Source organism: Mobula birostris, chromosome 13 (genome assembly GCF_030028105.1).
Source record: "Mobula birostris isolate sMobBir1 chromosome 13, sMobBir1.hap1, whole genome shotgun sequence".
In the NCBI taxonomy this organism is placed as follows: Eukaryota; Metazoa; Chordata; class Chondrichthyes; order Myliobatiformes; family Myliobatidae; genus Mobula; species Mobula birostris.
In genome coordinates this window covers 90,293,609-90,316,460 of record NC_092382.1, presented here as the reverse complement: position 1 = coordinate 90,316,460, position 22,852 = coordinate 90,293,609, and the positions used below count along the sequence as shown (strand labels likewise).

General features: G+C 43.5%; 1 protein-coding gene across 3 annotated transcripts in view; it reads right to left on the bottom strand.

Moving 5' to 3' along the window:
• Positions 1-2,519: 2,519 nt before the first annotated feature.
• LOC140207161 (uncharacterized) overlaps positions 2,520-22,852 on the bottom strand; it is a 34,967-nt gene continuing 14,634 nt past the window's right edge. The window contains exons 1-2 of one of the 3 annotated variants that reach the window (XM_072275502.1): positions 13,504-13,550; positions 2,520-8,333 (exon numbers count right to left, since the gene is read on the bottom strand). In XM_072275502.1, coding sequence (XP_072131603.1) covers positions 6,593-7,945 — 1,353 coding nt within the window. In that variant the 5' untranslated portion in view covers positions 7,946-8,333; positions 13,504-13,550 and the 3' untranslated portion in view covers positions 2,520-6,592. The other 2 variants (XM_072275503.1, XM_072275504.1) reach the window with 2 other exon arrangements.

Below are 22,852 nucleotides of genomic sequence, written 5' to 3'. Positions count from 1 at the left end.
TCCAGAATAGCTGATCCCCAACTGGGCTCAACCATGAGCTGCTCTAAAAAAGCATCTTGTAGGCATTCTATGAATTCCTCCTCTTGAGACCAACACCGTCCTAATTTTCCTAATCACCTGCATGACAATCCCCCATGACTACTGTAACATTGCCCTTTTGGCACACATTTTCTATCTCCCATTGTAATTTGTGGACCACATATTCACTATTGTTTGGATGTCTCTATACAATTCTCATCAGGGATTTTTTTTTACATTTGCTGTTCCTTAGTTCTACCCACAGATTCTATACCTTCCAACCCTTTGCCACCTCTTTCTAATGATTTTATTTAATATTTTACCAACAGAGCCACACAATCCCACTACCAGTTTGTTCTTTCAAGAAACATATAAGTATCTTGGAAACAAGAGGACTTACAGATGCTAGAAATCTAGAGAACTACACACAAAGTGCTGGAGGAGCTCAGCATGTCAGGCATCATCTACGGATGGGAATCAACATTTCGGGCCAAGACCCTCCTTTGGGACTCTTGATTAGATTAGATCAGGGGTTCCCAACCTTTTTTGCACTGCAGACCGGTTTAATATTGACAATATTCCTGTGGACCGGCGGATCCGGGGGAGTGGGACAGACAAGAGTAGCAGTCAAATACGTTGGGTTTACCCCGAGAAAGACTACAATGACCATGAAGCCTTGCGTGGGCACCAGTGCGCATGCGCGTACATGCCGAAATTCTCTCTGCAAATCCTTTTTGGCAATTCTGTCCGGGGAGGGGGGTGTTAATCACGACCGGAATATAGGTGATAAATTGCTAATACACTCAATTTTGTTTCTAAAAGGGTTCTCTGATGAATTTATATTAAACACACAGCGCATATTTTCCTCGCATGAATATAGTGATAAGTCAATTATCAGGGGAGCTGAAGTAAGTGTTGAATGAACTTCCATTACAAGTGGTAGAGGCAGGTTCGATATTATCATTTAATGAAAAATTCGATAGCTATATGGACAGGAAAGGAATGGAGAGTTATGGGCTGATTGCAGGTCGGTGGGACTAGGAGAGAGTAGCATTCGGCACGGACTAGAAGGGCAGAGATGGCCTGTTTCCGTGCTGTAATTGTTATATGGTTATATAAGTAAGTCAATAGCATCATAATATTTTAAGTAACGTTTGGATATTAAACACACAGCACATATTCTCCCCATATGAACATATAAAATCATTGCAACGCACCAATATCGCTGAATCAGTGGGAGCCCTGGGCTTGTTTTCCTGCAACAAGACAGTCCTATCAAGGGGTGATGGGAGACAGCGATACTCGACCTGGGTTCCTTATGTCCAGTCTATTCCACAATTTAGTTTTCATTGCATTCATTGCACAGATACGTTGGAAATGGAAGCAACGTTTTCAGTGCTTTCGTGGCTATCTCAGGATAGTCAGCCTTGACTTTGATCCAGAATGCCGGCAGAGATGTTATGTCACACATACTTTTCAGTCCGCCGTCATTTGCAAGCTCAAGGAGTTGATCTTCTTTCCGCGCTGACATGGATGACGCGCGAATAATGACCTCGCGTGCGTTCAAGCTCAACAGTGTGTGACAGGGAATAAGGAAAGGTGCAGCTGACTCATATCGCCAAATCATATCGTTTCCTCGTGGCCCGGTACCGGTCCGCGGCCTGGTGGTTGGGGACCGCTGGATTAGATTATGAGGACACTCAGTCCCCGTTTATAGTCATTTAGAAATGCATACATGCATTAAGAAATGATACAATGTTCCTCCAGAGTGATATCACAAAAAAACAGGACAAACCAAAGACTAACACTGACAAGACCACATAATTATAACATATAGTTACAGCAGTGCAAAGCAATACCATAATTTGATAAAGAGCAGAGCATGGGAAAGGTAAAAAAAAAGTCTCAAAGTTCCGATCAACTCCCGAGAGTCCCTGATAGCAGGCGGCAGAAGGGAAAAACTCTCTCTGCCATAAACCTCCAGGCACCGACAACTGTCGATGCATTGGAAGCACCCAACCACAGCCGACCCTGAGTCCATCCGAAAACTTTGAGCCTCCGACCAGCCTTTCGACACCAAGCACCATCTCTGCTGAGCGCCTCGACCCCGTCCTGGCCACCGAGCAACAAGCAAAGCTGAGGATTCCCCTCCGGAGATTCAGGACCACACAGTAACAGTGGCAGCAAAAAAGGCATTTCAGAAGTTTCTCCAGATGTTCCTCTGTTCTCTCATGTTTGTCTCCATCAAATCAGGATTGTGCAAGGCACCCTACTTGACAGATTACAGATATCATTCACGGGAGTGGCCGCGCAAACTGCGTCACGCCACCATCTTCGCTTCCTCCTATCTGGAAAATCAACAAGCAAAGACAATAGAAAGTAGCGGAAAATGAGGAAAACCTTTGACAAAATTCAGTTCAAGGCCGAAAAAAAACCCTGCCAAACAGTGCTCAATGGATAACAAATACAACAAAGGCAATAAACACTCTCATCAATATTGACATTGACTTTTTAATGAAAATATCTTGGTCCCATTTCAATCAGTAAGAATTACAAAGATAAATAAGAACTGAAATGACAACTTTAGAAAAGTCTATTTACACTCAGACCCACTTAGATTAACACTACCATGTACAGGAGGAGGAAGAGGAATAAGCACACGAAAAAAAAAAATCACACAACAGTCAGATAAAACTTCTAAGTATATACTTTCATCAAAAATGAACAGGATTCAACGCTCCATGTGTGTATATGCAATCGTGATAAGAAATACAGACCAGAAAACTTAAGTGAGAGGCTAATTCAGAAAAATGAATCATCACTATGGAAGAAAACATTAACCAGTGGAATGAGTATGACCCTCCATGGGAGACATCCCAACGATCTGAGCAGACGAGATTTTGACAAGGAAGCATCGAGCACCTGACTGAGAGTTGGAGACCTCTTCCCAGAAACAGAGGGGTTCCTTGCAGAAATACAGGACAAGGTATTTAACAAAAAGAAAAAAAAAATCAAAAATACATATAATACAAACAAACAAGGCAATAAATGCAGAAGATGCCAAGAAAAACCAGACACGATTCAACACATTCCAGGAAACTGCAGTAGTTTAACTCAATCTGATTACTTATGCAAGTAAGTAATCAAGTGGCAAATATCATTCACCAAAATCTTGCTTTAAAATAGAATCTCATGAATGATCACCACAACATAAAGGCACCATAAGTTCAAGCCTGATCCAGTTAGGGCAGAATCTCACAATTTTTACAATAATCAATACATTATTACAGATAGGATAATCTAAAATAACCATCCAGATATAATATTACTGGATAGACATGCAGGAATAGATATAACCATTCCCAACTCACACATGTCCTCGACCAGTGGGGCACCTCACCACCGGCATTGTTTGTGTCATCAGTCAGAGAACGGAATTATTTTCTCTGCCAATTAGCTTCCAAATGTTGCTACTCTGTCATTCGTTGCCACGCCCCACTGCTGATTCCCTTCTCATCATATGTTCTTACCCCGACCATCGTCCAGAGCCCCAAACTCTGCCCTGTGCAGACCCGCCTCTGGTTTCTGACCCTGCTCCGTTGAACATCCAACTAATGGTTTCCCATTCTGCTTTCAATCTTTAGAGGCCAGTAGAGTTTTCTAACAGCCCTTTAGAAGCAGGGAAAATGACCAATAATGTGGAAATGAGCCCTGAATAAGTAGGTTAACCTCCTCAAGCCCACAGACTTGAGGGGCAAAGAACATCTCAGACAGAACTGCAGTCAGCTCGACATCTTCAGTCTGCAGAAAATTCAAGGGAAACCTCTTCACCCACAGAGTGGTGACTGTTTGGACCCCATCCCACAGGGAGAGCAAGAGGTGAACAACAGGGGAGGATTTAAAAGGACCGTTGTGGAACAGAATCACTGGCAGGGTCCAGCCAGCCTGAGTTGACTCTCTACTGTACACTAGGTGTGTTATAAATTCACTAAGTACTGGAGACAGAGTTTAAAATAGAACTCATTTATTTGTCTCAAATCCAGAATATTAAACTCCAGTCCCATTAAAAGAGAGTGTGCAGCAGAAGAAACTCCTCCCATGCCCAGTGACCAGGGTGCAGAACTGGGTGTGGTGAGCAGCAGCAATAATTGCAGAGTTCAGCACCAACAGTCACTCTCGAAATTGCATTCAGCAACGGTGATGGACAAATATCCAGCATGCAGCTTATTAAAACTTTCTCTCCAGTGTGAACCCGGCAGTGTGTCACAAGTATAACGTGCTGTACGGTTTCACTGCTAATGTAATGGCCGCTCTGCAATGATTCACTGCTGAGGTAATGGTTTCCCTGTAGCAGCAATGTCTATTCCTAATCTTTTGGAATTATTGAATGATTTTAGAAAATTTTCAGGATATAAACTTAATTTAAAGTGAATTGTTCCATTTCAATGTTCCTGTTTTTATATACAAGGACATACCATTTAGAATTGTGAATTCTTTTAAATATTTGGGTATTATCATTACAAAAAAATATAAAGATCTTTATAAAGCTAATGTAGCTCCTTTATTGGACTCTGTGAAACAATTATTTTCCAGATGGAATCCTCTTACACTTTCTTTAATAGGTCATGCTGTGAAAATGATGATCTTACCTAGATTTTTATATATTTTTCAAAATATATCTATCTTTCTAACTAAAAAATTTTTGATCAAATTGATTCTAGTATTTCGTCCTTTATTTGGAAAAATAAAAAACCAAGAGTTAATAAGTTTCATTTACAAAAATCTAAAAAAGGTGGACTCACGCTACCTAATTTAAGATTGTATTATTGGGCTGTTAATATTCGACAATTATGTTTTTGGTTATATTGGCTTGATAAGAACCAAAAACCAGCTTGGATTGATGTAGAATTTAAAGCTATTAATCAACTATTAATCAATTTTATTTAACTTCACTATTAGGAGCTCCGTTACCTTCACAACTTGCTAAAATTTCTACCGTTATTAAACAGTCCTTACGGATTTGGTTTCAGTTTCGCAATTCTTTTAATTTCAAACAATTTAAGTTGTCTAGTCCTGTATTTTGAAATTTGCTATTTAAACCTTGAATTACTGATCCCATCTTTCTTTTATGGAGAAATAAGGGGATTTGTTCTTTTGCAGATTTATTTAGTGATGGTCGATTGATGTCTTTTGAAGAGTTAGTTAGTAAATATTCTCTCTCTGACACACATTTCTTGCAATATTTACAGGTCAGACATTTTTTACAAAAGTATATTTCTACGTTTCCATATATAAAAGAATCTGATTTGTTGGACACTATTTTGAATATGAATCCCCTAGTGAGAGGTTCCATTGGCAGAATTTATAATTTATTCTTACTACAAAAAGATAACCTCTCACTTAAGATTAAACAAGATTGGGAGAGAGAATTTAATATGACTTTTGTTAATGAAGACTGGTCGTGGGTTTTGAAAATGGTTAATTCTTCTTCAATATGTGCCAATCATTGTTTAATTCACTTTAAAATTGTTCACCACTATTATTTAACAAAGGAGAGGCTATCCAAAGTATTTGCTAATATAGATAATTACTGTGATAGGTGCAAAAATGAAGTAGCTACTTTGTCACACATGTTCTGGTCATGTCCCTCATTGAAATCTTTTTGGAAATCTTTAGTTTCTACAATTTCTAAAGCTTTGAAAATTAATTTACAACCTAATACATTGTCTTCTATTTGGAATAGTTTCGCATCATATTCAGAGTAGTTCATTTTCAAACCAACATGTAATTTTATATATATATATATGATTCTAAGATGTATGGCTCAGGGAGTTGGTTCCTAATGGTTTTTTTCTCTCTTTTTTTTTGTTTTATAGTTAGTGGGTTTTTTTTTTAGTTAGCTGGGGTTCTCTTTTTTCCTTCTTTTTCTTTTATAATTTTTTTTTTCATTAGCATATATGTTTTTCTTCAGCTTTATTAATTTTATATATATACTTTGTTGAATTTCTGTAGAAGATTATATATTAATAAAATGATTTTAAAATGAAAATGTTTAGGTTACAACTAGAGATAAAAGGGTTTTGGAATGCGGGGCTATCCAATAAGAGAAATGTTGTTCTTTCTTGTGAGTCCGGAAGAGAGATTTTCGTGTCTTTTGCTGGGGAGAGATGAGAAGACGCAAATGGAGAGAGTGGGCCCTTTTTGCTTTTTTTTTTGTTAACTTCTCTAACCAAATCCTCAAAGTAAGAATTATAAAAGTCAATCATTTAATCACATTTTGTGTACTGTTTGTAATTTCGGAGTACTGATTTGTAACAGGGGACACATCACGCAGCTTCCACCCAAATGAGATTTCTTAAGTTTGGCCGGGCTGGGGGCTATCACCCCCTATATTAAGCTGCTAGCTGAAGTGAGAGTTAGATAGGTTAGATGATTGAGTGAATCGCTTCCCACATTCACAGCAGGTGAATGCCATCTCCCCAATGTGAACTCAATGATGCATATTTGGTTGATTTGGCTGAGTGAATCTCTTCCCAAAGTCTGAGCAGGAGATTGGCCTCTACCCAGTGTGAACTCACTGGTGTGCCAGTAGTTGGGATGACCGAGTGAATCCCTTCCCACAGTCTGAGCAGGTGAATGGCCACTCCCAGGTGTGAACTGACTGGTGTCTCAGTAGGTGAGATGACAAAGTGAATCCCTTCCCACAGACTGAGCAGGTGAATGGCCACTCCCCGGTGTGAACTGACTGGTGTCTCAGGAATGGAAATGACAAAGTGAATCCCTTCCCACAGTCTGAGCAGGTGAACGGCCTCTCCCCAGTGTGAACTCGCTGATGTACCTTCAGTTGGGATGAGCAAGTGAATCCCTTCCCACAGTCCGAGCAGATGAACGGCCTCTCCCCGGTGTGAACTCGCTGGTGTGCCATGAGGGTGGATGACCGAGTGAATCCCTTCCCACAGTCTGAGCAGATGAAAGATTTCTCTCCAGTGTGAACTTGCTGATGTTCCTTCAGTTGAGATGACCGAGTGAATCCCTTCCCACAGTCTGAGCAGGTGAACGACCACTCCCCAGTGTGAATCGACTGGTGTGCTTGCAGGCTAGCTAACTGTGTGAATCCCTTCCCACAGTCTGAGCAGGTGAATGGCCTCTCCCCAGTGTGAACTCGCTGATGTACCTTCAGTTGAGATGACGAAGTGAATCCCTTCCCACAGTCTGAGCAGGTGAACGGCCTCTCCCCAGTGTGAACTCGCTGGTGTACCTTCAGTTGGGATGACTGAGTGAATCCCTTCCCACAGTCTGAGCAGGTGAACGGCCTCTCCCCAGTGTGAACTCGCTGATGTACCTTCAGTTCAGATGACCGAGTGAATCCCTTCCCACAGTCTGAGCAGGCGAATGGCCTCTCCCCAGTGTGAACTCTCTGATGTTCCTTCAGTTGAGATGAACGAGTGAATCCCTTCCCACAGTCTGAGCAGGTGAACGGCCTCTCTCCAGTGTGAACTAGCTGATGTACCTTCAGTTTAGATGAGCAAGTGAATCCCTTCCCACAGTCTGAGCAGGTGAACGGCCTTTCCCCAGTGTGAACTTGCTGATGTACCTTCAGCTGAGATGACGAAGTGAATCCCTTCCCACAGTCTGAGCAAGTGAATTCTCCGGTGTGAACTCGCTGATGTACCTTCAGTTGAGATGATTCAGTGAATCCCTTCCCACAGTCTAAGCAGGTGAATGGCCACTCTCCGGTGTGAACTGACTTGTGTCTCAGTAGATGAGATGACAAAGTGAATCCCTTCCCACAGACTAAGCAGGTGAACGGCCTCTCGCCAGTGTGAACTCGTTGGTGAGCCATTAGGTTGGATGACCGAGTGAATCCCTTCCCACAGTTCAAGCAGGTGAACGGCCGCTCCCCAGTGTGAACTCGCTGGTGAGCCATTAGGTCAGATGACCGAATGAATCCTTCCCCACAAATTCAGCACATGACCAGCCTCTGCCCAGTGTGAACTGACTGGTGGGAAAACCAACTGAATCAGTTCTCACCCACAGAACAGGTAAATGGCCTTGTCCCAGTGTGAACTTGCTGATGTACCTTCAGTTGAAATGACCGAGTGAATCCATTCCCACTCTCTGAATGGGTTTCCCCCTGAGTAAAATGTCGGGTGTGTCAGTCAGTCAGATGATCGAGTGAATCCCTCCCCACAGTCTGAGCAGGAAGGATGATCGAGTGAATCCCTTGCTTCACGTTTTAAATATCTGGAGACAGACAGCAAAACTGGCGTGTTGTGTTCAAGATCCCTGTAGACAAATTCCTTGTCATCTTTAACCTGTAAAAAGATTTACAAAATCCATCAGTGGGTGAAGGACAACATTTCAGATGAGATCACTTGAGTTGTCAAGGTGTGATCTGGCATCACACTGTTACAGTGAAGTTCAACCCAAGATGGAGAGAGAAATCATCTTCTAACTGGGCACAGTGCTGGTATCTGGAATGACCATCAAATTCTCTTATGCTCTTCCTGTCTCTATAAGAATGGGGCATTTCTGCCATCTCCAATCTGTGACCTGGCTCAGTTTGACTCTCTCCATTGGTATTATTCCCTGTTCCCACTGAGCTGCATGGGTTTCCTGGCCCCACAGTAACTGAAACACTCTCACACAAATAACCCGCAGTGCATTCTACACACCCACCACTCTCTGTGTTAAAAAAAACTTACCCCTGACACCCCTCGGTATCTATTTCCAAGCACCTTAAAACTCTGCCCCCTCGTGTTAACCATTTCAGCCCTGGGAAAAAACCTCTGGCTATCCACACGATCAATGCTCCTCATCATCTTATACAACTAAAAAAGGCTCTAAACATAAACAAGGAAATTATGCATTGCTTTGAGGATTTATTAGAAGTATACAAAATTATGAGGGTATAGATAGGGTAAATGGAAGCAGCTTTTTCCACTGAGGTTGGATGGGATGACAACCAGAGGTCATGGGTAAGTGGGGAAGGTGAAAATTTAACGGGAACATTTGGAAAAGCTCTTTACTGAAATGGTCGTGAGAATGTGGAATGAGAAATGAGATGCCAGCACAAGTGGTGAATATGAGCTCGGTTTCATCATTTCAAAGAGGTTTGGATGGGAGCCTGGATGGTAGGGGTACGGAGGGCGATGGTGCCAGTGCAGGTAGTTGTATTGGACAGCTTAAATGCTTTTTCGGCATTGACTGGATGAGCCAAATAGCCTGTTTCTGTACTGAACTTTCCCCATGTTTCCATGACAAAGAAGCTGGCCAAACTTGTTTGGAAGGGAAAGGTAGGAGTGACAACAGAGCAGCAATGGGAGCAATTCGGGAGCTGAGTGATAGATACATCCCAAAGAAGTGAAAGCAGTGGATAGGCAGGAGGACAGAACTGTGGCAGAAATGAGAAGCCAAAGCCAACATAAAAGCCAACGAGAGGGCAAACAAAAGAGCAAAAACTGTTGGGAAACTTTTAGAAACCAACAGAAGACGACTAAAATAAAAGTCAGATGAGCTCAGGGCGTGGAATTATATTGTAGTCATTAATGAGTCTTGGTAGCACCCAACAGTCTGAGGCATTTAGAGGAAGAAAATATTCCGGGCCACAATTTCTCTTGAAAACCAAGGTTCCCTGCACCGGTTACCTTTCAACTTTTATTTTGGCAGGCACATACAAACACCGCACCCTCAAAAATTCACTTCTGAAAGCCTCCCACTTACCAAGTACTCCTTTGACAGAAAACAGCCTGTCCCAAATCAAATTTGTCAGATCCTTTCTGATATCATCAAAATTGACCTTTCTCCAATTTAGAATCTCAACCCGTGGTCCAGACCACTCTTTTTCCATATTTACTTTGAATTTCATGGCATTATGATCACTCATTTCTGTCACCAGCCCTGGATCATTTCCGAACAGCATATTGCACACTTCTACATCGGGAATTCTATGTACTGATTAAGGGCACATTTGACAAACTGTACCCCCATCTAGTCTTTTTACAGTATGGGAGTCTCAGTCAATATATGGAAAGTTATAATCACTTACTGAATCAAACTTTGTTTCTTAGCATGGTCTGCAATCTCTCTACAAATTTGTTCCTCTAAATCCCTCAGACTGTTGGGTGCAACCAATTCCCAATACTGGCTATAGTATCATAATTCCCTGTCCTGAGCTCATCTGGCTTTCCTACGACGCTTCTTGCATTGTGATATAAACAGCTCAGCACATTCATCGCACCATGCTCAACCTTCTGATTGCTGACTCTATCTGAGGTCTGAACAAAATCTGACTGGTGTCAAGAAAACAACCTCTCCCTCATTGTCACAAAAGCAAAGGAGCTGATTGTGGACGACAGGAGGAATGGAGACAGGCTAACCCATATTGACATCAATGGATCTGGGGTTGAGAGGGTGAACAGTTTTAAGTTCCTCAGCATAAACATCATCAAGGATCTCACATGGTCTGTACGTACCAGCTGTGTTGTGAAAAGAGCACAGCAGCACCTCTTTCACCTCAGATGGTTGAAGAAGTATGGGGCCCCAAATCCTAAGAACTTTCTACAGGGACACAATTGAGAGCAACCTGACTGGCTGCATCACTGCCTGGTATGGGAACTGTACTACCCTTAATCACAGGAACCTGCAGAGAGTGGTGCAGACAGCCCAGAACATCTGTAGATGTGAATTCCCACTATTCAGAACATTTCCAGAGACAGGTGTGTAAAATGTTCCCAAAGGATTTTGGGGACCCAATTCACCATAACCACAAACTGTTCCTGCTGCTACCATCCAGGAAATGGTACCACAGCAAAAGGACCAACAGACTCTGGGACATCATCTTCTACCAGGCCATCAGACTGATTAATTCATGCTGATACAATTGAATTTCTATGTTATATTGACTGTCCTAGGTGCAAACTATTTATTATAAATTACACATTGCACATTTAGACAGAGACCTGATGTGAAGATTTCTACTCCTCATGTATATGAAGGATGTATGTAATAAAGTCAATTCAATTCATATCATCCTCTCCACTATCTGTTCTGTCATTCTGGCTCCCATTCCCACAAAAACTTACTTTAACCACATCACCCCCCTCCCCCCACACTAGCACTAACAAGCCTTATCACTACAATATTAGTCCCCTCTTGTTCTGTTCCCCTAAATAAGGAATCCCCTATCACCCCTTTGAATTTCCTCTGCCAGGTAATCCCCCCAACAGTTTCTAAAGCGGTCTACCTGTTGTTGTGGGGGTTGGCCACAAGAGTACTTTGCAATGGCTATTTAACCTCATTCCCCTTCCTGACTCTCACCCAGTTTCCTGTGTCCTGCACCTTGGGTCTAAACCTCTCTTCATGTCATATGTATCACCCCCTCAAACACCTGGATGATCCAGAATTCATCCATTTCAAGTTCCAACTCCTTAAAGTGCAGGGTTACTACAAGCTGCAGCTGGATGCACATCTTGTAGGTTAGGGCATCAGGGACACTGGAGGTCTCCCCACCTTCCCACCAATGTCCCCTCTAATTTGTAATGACCAGTGTGCACATAAATCTTGTACTGTGCATTCCTTTACTCAGTGATAACATGTGTACAGTGAAGTTTATATAGAGAGGTCTTCATTTTAACAACTAGCAAATCACTGTCGATAAGAACTTCAATCTCCTCTGGGTATGATTGAGTTCATCTGCACTCTCACACAACCTATGTAGCAGGCCTGTAATGGGTAATGAAGGATTTTCTCACCAGAGCTTTTGCACACCGTCCATGTGGTTTGCTTGCTAAATGACGCTTTAAAAAGTCAGATTTCCAAATATCACTCCAATTATTCCCACTTGTAAATTCTCAAGCAACTTTTGCATTGCCACAATACACACAGGTACCACCAGTTTCTATATTGTACATAAATATTTCCCCTGAAACCTCCCCCATGTGATTGATGGTGGTGAACTCAGTGATGGCAATCACCAATGAATATGTAGGTAAGGGCAGTAGTCTGTCTCAGGCTACGCCCACACTAGATCAGATAATTTTGAAAACACGGTTTCGAGTAAAAATGACAGGCGTCCACACCACGCATTTTTCAAAATATTTCTGTCCACACAGAACGCATATTTGGGCGAAGCTACTTCTACTGGGCATACGCAGACACATCTACAGAAAACAACTGAAGAGGAAATGGTATAGTATTTACGTTTCAGCAGTGGCGTTGTGCTATTTCCATTGGTCAAAAACTAGAGTACCAACAAGAACAGCGAAACAAAGTTTTCAACAATGTCTTCGAGGAATACAAAGAAAACCTCCGCTGGAAAAATTAGACCGGACTTCTTCGTTTAGACAGACAATGAAGTCGAGCTGTTTCTGCGAGTTACAAACGACTACAAAGTCAACAAAGCAGTGGAGAACGTGGAGACGTTTAACTCCAAACAAGCTATTAACGTAGACAATAAAGTAAACAACACATGCATGAAGCCGTCCTCTACCCAAGATCAACAAGAGATTGGAATCTTCTGCTGCCAGACCGGAGCAGTATTTCTGACATTAATATTTTTAAAGATAGACTCAAATCAATTTAGGGGATCTAGTCAAAAAAGCTCACTTTACAATTTAACTCTCACGCTGTTCACACCGATTGCGCGTTATAACAGCCGCCCGGCAGTGCTTGCGCAGTACCAAGCAGAAGCAGAAAAAGCATTGTTGTTGTGGTGTTGTCATGACTGTGTTTTCAGACATCTCTGTTTACCCCGTCCACACTGCAACGCCGAACAATCGTTTTGAAATTTACACACTCTGGAGAATGTTTCAGAAAAGCTCCGTTTTCGGGGGATGAAAACACCGTTTCAGTGTGGATGGAGGGTCAAAATAAAGACAAAAAGCTTCGTTTTCAAAATTATCCAGCGTAGTGAGGACGTAGCCTCATTGGAGTCTGGCACATTTGTGACGTGAAAGCTTCTTGTTGCCCAGGGCAAAGGTGTTTGATATCATTATGTACCCAGAGAGAATGGGTCAAAACATGTTCTCACGGGTAGAAAAGTCCAGAACAAGAGGATGTAGAACAAGCAACACACACAAAATGCTGGAGGAACTCAGCAGGCCAGGCAGCATCTATGCAAAACAGTACTAATGCTGAATTCCTCCAGCATTTTGTGTGTGTTGCTTGAATTTTCAATATCTGCAGATTATGTCTTGTTTGTGATTGGAGGCAGAACAAAGGTGATTTTCTTAACTGGTGATGTAAAAGATTTTGTTCCCTTTCTCCGAGTTCCCAATCCTTGCATTTAGACAGCTGGAGCTCATCGGTTCCTATTCCCTCATCAGCCGGAAGCTCCCCCGGGCCCGTGTACGGATCGTGGGAAGAGAACTGGACTATAACGGGGTTGTGGGTGACATTGTCAGGAGTTCACAGCAATTGTTCCTCAGTCGGTGGTCAAAACTCGCTCTCAGAGAAGCTACCACCACCCCAGCTCCCACTCCCTACCTGTCACCCTGCTGCGGAGGCCTTCAGTCTCTTGCGCGAATGCGGAATATCCGCTGACGTCGACCATGACGCCTGCGCATTTGATCGTTGCTTAATCAAAAGCGGAATATTTAACGCAGGGCTTCAAAGGTAATTAGGTTACCATTAAAAGTTTCTGCAAGCACCGGTTTCATGTCCATACCTCAGTTTTTCAAAGAATTCTGCAGCTGTTTTTACGCAGAAAGCGGCTCCCATAAACAATATACTCAATATATCAATGTGTATCTAATGCCAAAGTACAATCCTCTTACAAATTCAGATTTGAAACACAAGAGATTCTGCAGTTGCTGGTAATACAGAGACGCACACACACAACATTTTGGAGGAACACAGCAGGTCAGGCAACAACTAAGCAGAGGAGTACACAGTCTAGGCATGCTGAAGGGGCTGTGCCTAAACTTAGATTTGTTCCTCTTCACATTTGTTGCCTGATCTGTTGATTTCCACCAGTAATTTGCAGAAATTAACCACCCTTTTTTTCGGTCAACCAATTAACAAATGTTTCTGATCTTTCATTTGTGGCCATGTCCTACTGGTCTGATTCCTCTTCCTCCTCCTCATAAACTCTAGATCCCATCTCTCTTGGAATCCCAAAGCCCTGACTCAGGCTGGCAATCTTTGGTTTCCGACTCTGTTCCACCGAAGATTCTCGCTAGTCTGCTGTCAGACCTTAGAGGTGCAATACAACAACCCAGCTGTCTGAGGCACAGGAAATTGGTGAAAATGACCAAAAATGTTGAAAAGAGTGGGGAAGAAGGAGTTTAACCAACTTCGTCCAGAGCCCTGAAGAAGGTCAAAACCACAGTGAGCTCACTGTCTTATTCAGTCTAGAGAAACCATGCAGGAAATTCATGTAGGTGCATAGGATGATAAGAGGCGTTGGTTGTGTCAACATCATAGCAATGTATCCAATCAGATCACGGACATGGGCACGTGATCGGGGTCTCCTTGTAGCGAGTGGGGCGCTGTCTTCTCCAGCATCTCCGCCTCCACATTCAAGGATCAGCGGCATTCCAACATTTCAACTCAGATAATTTTAGTCTCCATGGTGCCTTCTGATAAAAACACTGTCACAGCTCAAAACAATTGGAGGAACAAGACTTCATCTTCTAGCTGGCTACAGTTCCGGCATCAGGAACAATATCAAACTCTCTGCTTCCCTCTCTGTATCAAAATGGATCATTCCTCCCCTTCATCAGTCTGTGACTTGGCTCAGTTTGTCTGTCTCCTTCGCATTCTGAACGTGCACCCACACACCCACTAACATCACATTTTATTTACACGGCTGCGACAAGAGACTTTCTGATTATTAAGTCCCTCCTGGCATTTAACGGTGGTAAACTCAGAGTCAGCCATGGTATTGAACCTCAGGAGTAGGTGATTAGACTTTTTTGTTGGAGATTGATAAACTGCCGGTAGTGTGTGGCTGGATGAGTGGGTCATTTTCAGACTGGAACGAGGTAACGTTTGGAGTTCCCCAGAGATCAGTCCCTGACCACAGTTGTTCACAGTTTAATGGCCTGGCGGAAGCAGCGAGATGTGAGATGTCCCAGTCTGCCGATGATGCAGAAACAGTGGAGTTTGGGGAGGGGAGGCTATTCACATGCAATTTCGTAGCTTTGCAATCAGTACATAGTGCACTGTGCGGCTGCCGTGGCAGGTTCCACTGCTGGGACCAGTGTACAGTCACTGTGGGCTGTGAGGACTTTGTGAATAAAGCGCCATTCTCCAATTTAGAATCTCAAGCCAGGGAGCAAGCCTATCGTTTGTATATTTAAGTTGTAAGTTATAACATTGTGATAACCAGATACTATAGCCCTCCACGACCTCTCTACCCAGGCCTTTCAATATTTGACTTCATTCATAAATTTGGCCACAGGGCCATCAATACTGTCATCCGATGCATTGACATAGAACGCAAACAGAAACGTTGCCAACACAGACCCCTGTGGACCTCTGGGGTAGTAATTTCAGGATTGCTGCCTGCACCACGTGCTAGCCATGTAAGAATAGCATCATCAGGCGTATTAATGTGTGGCTGAGATACTTGTGTAGGGGGCAGGGCTTCAGATTCCTGGATCATTGGGGTCTCTTCTGGGGGAGATACGACCGGTACAAAAAGGTCAGGTTACACCTGAACCCAAAGAGTCCAATATCCTAGCGGGCACATTTAATAGAGCTGTTAGTGAGGGTTTAAACCAATTTGGCAGGGGGGAACCAGAGTGATTGGGTTGAGGAAGGGAAAAACAGAAATAAATCAAATATAGCGTGCAACAGAGATTATAGAAAGAACGGGCAGGAGATAAAGCTTAATCAAAGCCACTGGCATAAGTTACAGGGCAACGGAGGCGTGGTACAAATAAAACAGGAAGCAACAAATACTGGACTGAGACTGTTGTATTTGAATGCAACGTAGGGAATAAAATGGACGATCTTGAAATCCAGCTACAGATCGGCAAATATGACATTGTGGCCCTCTCTGAAACTTGGCTAAAGGATGGCTGCCATTGGGAGCTGAACGTCCAAGGATATACGGTGTATCAGAAAGATAGGTTAGTAGGCAAAGCAAGTGGTGTGGCCCTGTGTACAAGAAATAAAATTAAATCATTGGAAAGAGATTGCATAGGATTGTGGAGTCTCTATAGGTTGCATTAAGAAATGGCAAGGGTAAAAGGACACTAATAACAGTTGTATACGGGCCTACAAACTGCAGTGGTGTTGTGGATTGCAAATTTAGCAAGAGATAGAAAAGGCATCTCAGAAAGTCAATGTCACGATAATTGTTGGAGATTTCAGTACTGGACCTGAAGAGAGAGAATTTAAACATAGAACATAGAATAGTACAGCACAGTACAGGCCCTTTGGCCCACAATGTTGAAACCCTGAAACCCTGCCTCCCATATAAGCCCCCACCTTAAATTCCTCCATATACCTGTCTAGTAGTCTCTTAAACTTCACTAGTGAATCTGCCTCCACCACTGACTCAGGCAGTGCATTCCACGCACCAACCACTCTCTGAGTAAAAAACCTTCCTCTAATATCCCCCTTGAACTTCCCACCCCTTACCTTAAAGCCATGTCCTCTTGTATTGAGCAGTGGTGCCCTGGGGAAGAGGCGCTGGCTATCCACTCTATCTATTCCTCTTATTATCTTGTACACCTCTATCATGTCTCCTCTCATCCTCCTTCTCTCCAAAGAGTAAAGCCCTAGCACCCTTAATCTCTGATCATAATCCATACTTCCTAAACCAAGCAGCATCCTGGTAAATATCCTCTGTACCCTTTCCAATGCTTCCACATCCTTCCTATAGTGAGGTGACCAGAACTGGACACAGTACTCCAAGTGTGGCCTAACCAGAGTTTTATACAGCTGCATCATTACATCGCGACTCTTAAACTCTATCCCTCGACTTATGAAAGCTAACACCCCATAAGCTTTCTTAACTACCCTATCCACCTGTGAGGCAACTTTCAGGGATCTGTGGACATGTACCCTGAGATCCCTCTGCTCCTCCACACTACCAAGTATCCTCCCATTTACTTTGTACTCTGCCTTGGAGATTGTCCTTCCAAAGTGTACCACCTCACACTTCTCCGGGTATTACACAGAGATTGCTGGGTACATGGAATACACTGCCAGCCGTGGTGGTCGAGACAGATAAAATATGGTCTTTTAACAGCCTCTTAGATAGGTACATAGAGCTTAGAAAAATAGAGGGCTATACACTAGGGAAATTCTTGGCAGTTTCTAGAGTAAGTTACATGGTTGGCACAACATTGTGGGCTGAATGGCCTGGAATATGCTGTAGATTTCTATGTTCTATGTTTTATGTCAAACAGCAAAATAAATAAATCCTGGTAGATCCTACAATCCTCTGATAACTCCCCCATCACTAAGGATGATTTAATTATCTCTGTTAGGGCCCCGAAATTTCTGCACTTGCCTCCCGTAAGGTCCGAGGGAGCACCTTGTCGTGTCCTGGAGATTTACCCACCGTAATCTGTCTCACGACAGCAAACACCTCCTCTTCTTTAATCTGTACGGGGTTCATGATTTTAATGCTACTTTTCCACACTCCCATAGACCCTACGTTCATCTCCTAAGTAAATAGAGATGAAGAAAGTATTTAAGAACTCCCCCATCTGCTTTGGTTCCACACGTGGATTGCCATTTCGGTCTTCCACAGGACCAACTTTGTCCCTTGTAATTGTTTTGCTTTTAATCTATCTCTAGAATCCCTCAGGATTAATCTTCATCTTTTTTGCGAGGGCAATCTCATGCTTTCTTTTAGCCATTCTGATTGATTTCTTATTTGTTCTCTTGCATTTCTTACACTCCATAAGAACCTACCTGCCTATCCCCGTTCTGCAACTTCATTTTGTGCTTCACCAGGATCTCAATGTCTCTTGCAAACCAAGGTTCCCTAGAGTTTCTATCTTTACCTTTTATTCTCACAAGCACATACCCGCTTTGTACTTTCAAATTTTCACTCTGAAGGCCTCCCATTTACCAAGTATACCTTTGCCATAAAGAGCCTGTCCCCGTCCACAGTTGCCAGATCCTAGTGTCATAATTCCAGATGCGGATCCATGCCCCGAACACATCCGCCTTTCCTACGCTGCTCCTTGTATTGAGATATACAGGGCTCAGCATATTCACTGCACCATGCTCAACGTTTTTCATTCCTGACTTTGTCTGAGGACTGAACAACATCTGTTTCCACAACCCCTCCACTATCTGCTCTGTTCTTCAGGCTCCCATTCCCCCTGCAACTTCAGTTTAACCCCCCCACCACCCCCACCTCCCACCATGCAGCTCTATCACCCCTTTGACTTTCATCTCCCAGATCAATAAAAAGGAGTTGCATACCAGGTACAGGCAGATTGGAATAAATGGGGTACTTATGAAATACAGGAAATTCAAGTGAACACGTATGAAAAAAATAAAAGAAGGGCCCAGCAGACAAGGTGAAGGAGAATCCTCAGGGATTCTGCAGATGTGTTAAGAGTGAAAAGATTGCAAGGGAAAAAATTATTCCTCTAGAAGATCAGAATGATAATCTATATGTGGAGACAAAATAGATGGAGGAGATTTTTTTTTTGCATCCGTATTTACACAGGAGATGGACACAGCCAAAAGAAGTGAGGCAAAGCAGCATCAACTTCATGGACCCTGTACAGATTACAGAGGTGGGCGTGTTTGCTGTCTTAAGGCAAAGTAGTGTGGATAAATCCCCAGGGCCTGACAAGTTGTTCCCTGAGACCCTGCAGAAGACAAGTGCAGAAATTGTCGGGGCACAAGCACAGTTATTTAAATCATCCTTAGTGACAGCCGAGGTACTGGGGGATTAGAGGACAGCCAATGTTGTTCTGCTGTTCAAGAAATGCTCTAAAAATAAACTAAGAAATTGTATGTTGGTGAGCTTGACATCAGTGGTGGGAAAGTTATTGGAACGTATGTGCAGGAACCAGATAAATAAGTATTTGGATAGATGTGGACTGATTAAGGATAGACACCATGGCTTTGTGCATGGTAGGTCATGTCTAACCAATCTTATAGAGTCTCTCAAGGAAGTTATCAGGAAAGTGGATGAAGGCAAGGCAGTGGATGTTGTCTACATGGACTTTAGCAAGGCACTTGTGTGACAAAAGTACTCATAGACTAAGAAGTTAACTGTCCTGTGCTATCACCAGTGGGATCATCAGTTGATCTGCCACCTGTCTTCAGGAGAGAGATAAGTAAGACAATGGAGCAGCATTTGGAAATGTTAATGAAGAGACGAGAGAGATTAATGAAAGGAGACACCGGTCTGAGTATTGTCAAGACTGGCTGCTTTGAACCCTGAACTGTTTGAAGTTTGATGGACAGGCGATAGCCCAGCAGGGGGATAAAAAGGGATAGGTTCGCTAAGGCAACAGACACCACATACGACACCACGAGGTAACAAGACCCTGGAAGCGGTGTGCCCCCACAAGTCGGTGGGGGTTTTTGGAGGTCTGGTTGCGGGACCAGCCATAGACGCACAGGGTGGAAAGATACAGTCGGCGGGAACCTGGTGTGTGTGTCCGCCCTTGCCTGGGTGTCGGGTTCACCGCAGGAGAATGATCGTATCTGGAACGGAGGGGTCACGGTCGGTGACCTCAGAAGACATTAGAAAGGGCTCGCCCGAAAGCTAACTGCGAGGAATATCAAAGGTCTGTTTGGAATCCGATTTGCATATTCATTCGTTCTCTCCCTCTCTTCAACGGCACAACAGCGATTACTGCGAACTGAACTAAATTGAACTCTGTCACTTGTGATTGATCATTTTACCCCTAGACTGCGATAGAGCTTGATTGATCCTATTATCCTAGTTCTGTGTACATGTGTGTTTTATCATTGCTAACCCCTTGCACTTATATCCTTACTATTAGAGTACTGTGTTGCTTATTTCTTTAATAAAACTTCCTTAGTTCCAGTAATCCAGACTCCAACTAAGTGGTCCATTTCTGCTGGTTTGGCAACCCAGTTACGGGGTACGTAACACTTGACAGAGTCTCATATTGGAGGTTGGTCAAGAAGGGTCAGTCGCTCAGCGATCAGGAGGAGATAGTAAATTGGATGAGACACTTGTTTTGGGGAAAGCCAGAGTGTGGTAGCAGATGGCTGCCTTTGACCGGAAGCCTGTGACTAGTGGTGTGTCATTGGGATCAGTGCTGGATCTGTTGTTGTTTGTCATCTATATCAGTAATCTGGATGATAACACAGCTAGCTGGATCAGCAGATTTGTAGATGAAACCAAGACTGTGGGTTTAGTGGACTGCAAGAAGACCATCATGGCTTGCAGTGCGAACCGGATCAGCTGAAAAAATGGCTTGAGAAATGGAAAATGGAATTTAATGCAGACAAGTGCGAGGTGTTGTACTTTGGTAGGACCTACCAGTGTAGGTCTTACACAGTGACTGGTAGGGCATGGAGGAGTGTTGTTGAAGAAAGGGATCTGGGAATGCAGGTCTATATTTCACTGACACTGGTGTCACAGGTAGATAGGGATGGAAAGAAAGATTTTGGCATTTTGGCCTTCATAAACCAAAGTACTGAGTACAGGAGATCGATGTTATGTTGACGTTGTACAAGACATTGGTGAGGCCTAATTTGGAGTATTGTGTGCAGTTTTGGTCACCAACCTACAGGAAAGATGTAAAAGAGTTTGAAAGAGTTCAGAGAAAATTCACAAGGATGGTGTCAGGTCTGGCGGACTTGGGTTATAAGGAGAAATTGAACAGGTCAGGGGTTTATTCCTTGGAATGTAGAACACTGAGGGGAGATTTGATGGAGGTATACCACAATTATGAGCGTTATAGATAGGGTAAATGCAAGCTGGCTTTTACCACTGAGATTGGGTGGGACTACAACCGGAGGTCATGCGTTAAGGGTGAAAGGTGAAACGTTAAGGGGAACATGAGGGGAAACTTCTTCACACAGACTGTCATCCGGGTGTGGAATGAGCAGCCAGCAAAAGTGGTGCGTGTGAACTCAATTTCAATATTTAAGAGGTTTGTATAGGTACCTGGATGGTAGGGGTACGGAGTACAGTTTAAATAGTTCAACACCCACTAGATGGGCCAAAGGGTCTCTTTCTGTGTTGTACTTTTCTACGACTGTGACAAGAACCTGAAATAATACTTACATTCCCTCGAATTCCTTTTAACAGCTGTGCAGACCAACCATACATCTGACTAGGAGATAGTTACATGGTATTAAAATTTTAATTGGCACTTTAAATTTACAGTACATAAAAGAAAATCCCAGCTGCACGTCAACAAAGACTATTTGCGTGAGAGTGCTTCAGTTACTGTGGGGCCAGGCACCCATGCAGCTCAGTGGGAACAGGGAATAATACCAATGTAGAGAGTCAGACTGAGCCAGGTCACAGATTGGAGATGGCAGAAATGCCCATTCTTATAGAGACAGGAAGAGCATCAGAGAGTTTGATGGTCATTCGAGATACCAGCACTGTGCCCAGTTAGAAGATGATTTCTGTCTTCAACTTGCGTTGAACTTCACTGTAACAGTATGATGTCAGTTCACACCTTGACAACTCAAGTGATCTCATCTGAAATGTTGTCGGCGACACCCATTGATGGATTTTCTAAATCTTTTTACAGGTTAAAAACGACAAGGAATTTGCCTACAAGAGTTCAAACACAACACACCACTTTTGCTGTCTGTCTAATTATTTAAGAAGTGGAGCAAGGGATTCAATTGACCATCCTTCCTGCTCAGACTCTGGGAATGGATTCACTCGGTCATCTCAACTGAAGGTACATGAGCGAGTTCACACTGGCAAGGCTATTCACCTCTTCTGTGTGTGAGAAGGGATTCAGTCAGTCTTCCTACCTGTGGACACACCAGTCAGTTCACACTGGGCAGAGGCAGGTCATCTGCTGAATTATGGGGAAGGATTCACTCGGTCATCTGACCTAATGACTCACCAGCAAGTTCACACCGGGGAGCGGACATTCGCCTGCTCAGACTGTGGGAAAGGATTCACTTGCTCATCTAAACCTAGAGAGACACCAGTCAGTTCACACTGCAGAGAGGGAATTCACTTGCTCAGACTGTGGGAAGAAATTCACTCAGTCATCCAACTTACTGAAACACCAGCGAGTTCACACTGGGGAGAAGCATTTCACCTGCTCAGACTGTGGAAAGGGATTTGCTCAGACATCCACCCTACTGAGACACCAGCGAATTCACACTGGGGAAAGGGTTTCACCTGCTCAAACTGTGGGAAGAGATTCCATCACTCTTCCACCCTACGGAGACACCAGTCAGTTCACACTGGGAAGAGGCCATTCACCTGCTCAGACTGTGGAAGGGATTGTGACGAAAGAGGGTTACAAAAAGTACACATAGATTAAGATGTTAACTGTCCTGTGCTGGCACCAGTGGGATCAGCAGTTGATCTGCCACCTGTCTTCAGGAGAAAGAGAGATGAGGAAGACAATGGAGCAGCATTTGGAAATGTTAATGAAGAGACGAGAGAGTTTAACGGAAGGAGACACCGGTCTGAGAACTGTCAAGATCGGCTCCTTTTTGAACACTGAACTGTTTGAAGTGTGATGGACAGGCGATACCCCAGCAGGGGGATAAAAAGGGACAGGTTCGCTAAGGCAGGACACACACGACACCACGAGGTAACAAGACCCTGGAAGCGGTGTGCCTCCCACAAGTCGGTGGGAGTTTTTGGAGGGCTGGTCACGGGACCAAGCCAGAGACGCACAGGATGGAAAGGTACGATCGGCGGGAACCTGGTGTGTGTCCGCCC